This window comes from Octopus bimaculoides, chromosome 8 (genome assembly GCF_001194135.2).
Source record: "Octopus bimaculoides isolate UCB-OBI-ISO-001 chromosome 8, ASM119413v2, whole genome shotgun sequence".
Taxonomy (NCBI): Eukaryota; Metazoa; Mollusca; class Cephalopoda; order Octopoda; family Octopodidae; genus Octopus; species Octopus bimaculoides.
Window position 1 is genome coordinate 8,868,919 of NC_068988.1, and position 4,981 is coordinate 8,873,899.

The 4,981-nt window shown below is 35.9% G+C and overlaps 1 protein-coding gene across 1 annotated transcript in view; it reads right to left on the reverse strand.

Annotated features, from left to right (window-relative positions):
* Positions 1 to 239: 239 nt before the first annotated feature.
* The window catches only part of LOC106872474 (glypican-3), a 363,469-nt gene continuing 358,727 nt past the window's right edge, over positions 240 to 4,981 (reverse strand). The window contains exons 6-7 of the mRNA XM_014919487.2: positions 4,760 to 4,907; positions 240 to 2,369 (exon numbers count right to left, since the gene is read on the reverse strand). Of these exons, the coding sequence (XP_014774973.1) occupies positions 2,170 to 2,369; positions 4,760 to 4,907 (348 nt within the window). The 3' untranslated portion in view covers positions 240 to 2,169. The remainder of the gene's footprint in view (positions 2,370 to 4,759; positions 4,908 to 4,981) is intronic.

The following is a 4,981-nucleotide window of genomic DNA, read 5'->3' on the forward strand; positions in this document are numbered from 1 at the left end:
ATGTTTATATATATGAATATATATATAAATTTGTATATATACATATACATATATATAAATATACATATATATATACATATGTGTATATATATATACATATATTAAACACAATCATAGTTCAAACAAACGTATCAATTATTAAATTATATATTTTTCCTTTGATCTCTTATTGTTGTTGTAGTTGTTGCTTGTTACAGTTTTTTAAAAAAATTTTTGATACTTTTTTATCATTATTATTATTATATATATATATATATTTTTTTTTCCAATTTACTATATAACATTACTTCCATGTTGTCGCAGTGCACTTATTTTGGGACAGCATTCCCTGATGTGATCTGGTGGTGGTAAGTCCTTATACTGTCATTGGTTTACGAAAGGGAACAAAGACCACACACACACACACACACACACTCACACTCACGCACACACATACATACATTCATGGACTCACCGAAAAAAAAAAAGAAAAACCAACACTCATGTGTAAAAATGCACAAAGATGCATACATGCAATGCATACATGCACACACGATTCACACTTGCATACACACACACTTGTGCACATACATCAAGATACGTTTAATGTCAAAGAGAATATATAAATGAAAGAACAAGCCATGTTGAACAATGAAGGTGAAAAATAGCCAGCCAAGGGCCTATTAATTAGTTGTATTAATTAAAACATGTCATTAGGAATATGTCAAAACCTGAGACAATGTTTATTTGTTTGTTTCTTTGCTGTAATTTTTGTAGTTTCTTTTTTTTTCTTTACATGAGTTTGTTTTATTTTATTTCATTTTATTTTGTCTCAATGCCTTCATTGTCACACAATCTTAAAAAAAATACAAAAAAACTCATAATTCCTTTCAAAATTCGATGAGAATAATAGTTTTATAATTATAGTAATCAATAGTAGTAGTAGTAGCAGTAGTAGTCATAATAATAATAATAATAATAATAATAATAATAATATTAATAATAATAATGATAATAATAATAATAACAACAGTAATATTGATTTTAATTTTTTTTGGCACAAGGCCAGCAATTCTCAGGGGAAGGGGTGTTAGTCGATTGCAATCAACCCCAGTACATCACTGGTACTTTATTTTATTGATCCTTGAAATGGCGAAAGGCAAAGTCAACCTCGGTGGAATTTGAACTCAGAACATAACGAGCCATAAGAAATGCTACTGAGCATTTTATCTGACATGTTAACGTTTCTACCATTCCACTGCCTGAATAAAAATGGTTTCAAAATTTTAGCACAATGCCAGCAATATTTGGAGAGGGAGTAAGTCGATTACATCAATCCCCAGTATGCAGCTGGTACTTAATTTATCGACCCCGAAAGGACAAAAGGCAAAGTCGACCTCGGTGGAATTTGAACTCAGAATATATAGCTGGAAGAAATGCTGCTAAGAATTTCATCAAATGTGGTAACAATTCTGTCAGCTTTCTGCCTTATTGATAGTTATTCTTTCTAATTTTGGCACAAGGCCAGCAATTTATTTTTCTTGTGGGGGTGGGGGTGGAGAAAGGAGGGGGCAAGTCAATTCCATGAACCCCAGTGTATGACTGGTACTTACTTTATCGACCTCGAAAGGATGAAAGGCAAAGTTGACCTTGGCGGTGTTTGAATTCAGAGCATAAAAAAAAACTGGCAGAAATGCTATGCTTCTAAGACAATTCTGCCAGCCTGTCGCCATAATATATTGATGATAATAATAATAATAATAATAATAATAATAATAATAATAATATAAAATAAGGATGACCAGAATTTTCCGCTATTGTTGTTATCAAAAAAAAAAAAAAAAAGATTGTATTCGTCATGTATATTTTAATATTTCAGAATCGTAATAAGAATAATGATAACGTTAATAATAATAATAATAATAATAATAATAATAATAATAATCTAGTAATAATAGTTAGTTTGTGGTAGAAAAATGCCATCTGTGGTTTTGTTTGACGGTGGCCAACTAAATAATTTTTTTAATGATTTTTTTTCTTTTTTTTTAACATTTTTAAAATTTTTTTTTTCGTAGTTGCTGAAAATAATAGTTATTATTGTTGTTGTTGTTGTTGTTGTTGTTGTTTATGTGATCATGATGTCAGTTATGTAATTGTCTCACATACAGAGAGAGAGAGCAATACCAAAGTTCAGCTGAAGAGATAACTAGTTCCACTGCCATACGAAACGGCGAGCATCATGATTGCAAGAGCAAATGCCAGACAGTGGTGGCGAGTGGCTGTATACAAACTTCTAGCAGAAGAGTTACCATTAGGCTTGGGTGCGAACTGATTTGTGCTAGGGGTGCTGTCTATGGTGAAACCATCACTGGCTGAGCTATCAGGATGCACTGCAAAAGGAAAATAAAAAGCATATTATATACACATATATATATATATATATTAAATCATCATCATCATCGTTGTCGTTGTCATCGTCATCATAATCATCATTAAGCAAAAAAACAAAGTCTTAATAAATAGAAGGCAGACAAACCACAGATCCCTTCAGGTAGATGGCCCTGCTTGATCTGTAGATAAGGCATAGGTAGAAACTCCATAAGATGTACCCAGTGTAAGCTATGGACACATAATTGGTGCAACAATATCAAAGAAGGCTAATTGGGAAGATAGTTTTTGCGTGTGGCAAATGCTCAGGGGCAATAAACACTGAAAATGTGCAGGGAACAGCTTCTGTCACATTCCAGGGCGGAAAACTACAAGCGGTTGATATCTCATTGCCAATTTGCGTGACACCGATATCCGCCATGACTGTGATTCTGATTGGCTTGATGGGTCTCCTTCTCCAGCATGACATAATGCCAAAGGTATTGATCATTGCCTCCGTGAAGCCCAACACTCAAAAGTGACTTGGCCACTTTGCCTCTATGAGGCCCAATGCTCAAGAGGAACTCAGCCACTTTGCCTCTATGAGGCCCAACGTTCAAAAAATGTTCTTTACACGTCAACACGAGTGCACTGTATATATATTCAGAAATGAAACGTAATAAAAAACATATGTATAGATCATCATCATCATCATCAACATTTAACGTCCATTTTCCATGCTGGCATGAGTTGGACAGCTTGACAAGAACATATATATATGGAAGCACCCAATACACTTTGGCAAGGTTTCTAACATAACTGGAAGCCACTATGGTATCCACTTGTATAACATATCCCTCCAAACTCTCTCACACACACACACACACACACACATATAGTTCAAATTTACAGGAAACAAAAGACGAAGACAAGTGTAGGGACAACAAGCTGGTGTATTAGTTTAAGGCTCGGGAAAAATAGAAAAGTCATTTATGGTTTGACTATTTTGCTCTTTGACAAAAAGGAAGAGGAGGAAAAAAGATGCAGAGTTCAACAGTCCAGCAGGATGAGATGACCAGAAAAAAGTGGTTAAATGAAAGGGAGGTAATAATAATAGTAATGATAATGGTGACATCCCCTCCAACGAACTAAGGTGTGCAAATGCATACGTATATTCTTTTCTACTCTAGACACAAGGCCTGAAATTTTTGAGGAGGGTGCCAGTCGATTAGATCAACTCCAGTACACAACTGGGATGAAAGGCAAAGCTGGCCCTGGCGGAATTTGAACTCAGAACGTAAAGACAGACGAAATACCGCTAAGCATTTCGTCTGGTGTGCTAACGTTTCTGCCAGCTCGCCATATGTATATGTGAGAATGGTGTGTGTGAAGGTGTACGAGTGTGAATGGGGAGGGGGCAGTATGTGAGTATATATGTGTGAGTAAGCTGAAAATTATGAGGACCAGTGTGTGCGTGTATGTGTGTAAGTAAACCAGTGTATGGAGTATTGGGCATTCTATGTACTGGTATGTATATGTGTGTGTGTGGACGTGTGTATGCATGTGCAGATGCATGGGCCTCTGTGTATGTGTGTGTGTGTGTGCATGTGTACGAGTAACCTAGTGTATGTGTGTGTGTATGTATGGATGTGTGTATATGTGTGAGGCATGACAGGCTTCTATCACTTTGACATAGATTCTGACACTTGCATCAGAAATGTCATGATGATGATGGCTTAGATGAAGGAGGAGGAGGAGGCAAATTAAGAAGGCAGTAGAGATAATGGGTTTGTAATTAACGATAATATAACGAAGAAAAAGAGAATGATTATGATGGCAACGACGATGATGAGATGAATATATAGCAAAGTGTGGTGATGGGGATTGGTTGGTTGGGGGGGGGAAAGAATGAGTATCATTGGTGCACTGATGATGATGATGATGATGTTGGTGATGATGATGATATCGAGGATGAAGGAAGCTGGCTAAACAAGATCAATAAAGATGGGAGTAAAGAAATTTAGTAATATTGTAGTTGGGTGGGATGGTGATGATGATTGTGGGAAGGATAATAACAGCCTGTAATTTAAGTACAACACCAGCAATTTTGAGGGGAAGGGGAAAGTTGATATCGATCCCTCCAGTACTTGACAGGTGCCTTATCTGATGAACTCTGAAAAGATGAAAGGGAAGGGAAGGTTGGCCAGAGCAGAATTTGAAATCAGAACGTAAAGATGGACAAAATACAGCTAAGAATTTTGCCCAGCATGCTAGTGATATTCTGCCAGCTCGCTGCCTTAATAATAATAATGGTGATGGGGATGGTGATGATGATGATAGTTGTAAAGAGGCTGATGATGATGATATAAAAGTGTATTGGGTGAAAATAACAAAGAAAAAATAAAAGGCTTACCATTTTTGGGGGTGTAACCACTGCCACTACCAGATCCAGCAAAGAAGTCCTCATCATCACGATACGTATTCATGCTGGCACCACTTCCCTGATAGATGTAGGCGTCGTTTTGCATCTGGTCATCTTCAGCAGTTCGGCTGATTAGATTCTGTAAAAACAAAACAAAAAAAAAATTGCAAATTTGGTTTTGAATATAGGCAAGAAAAAAAAAAAAAAAAAAAA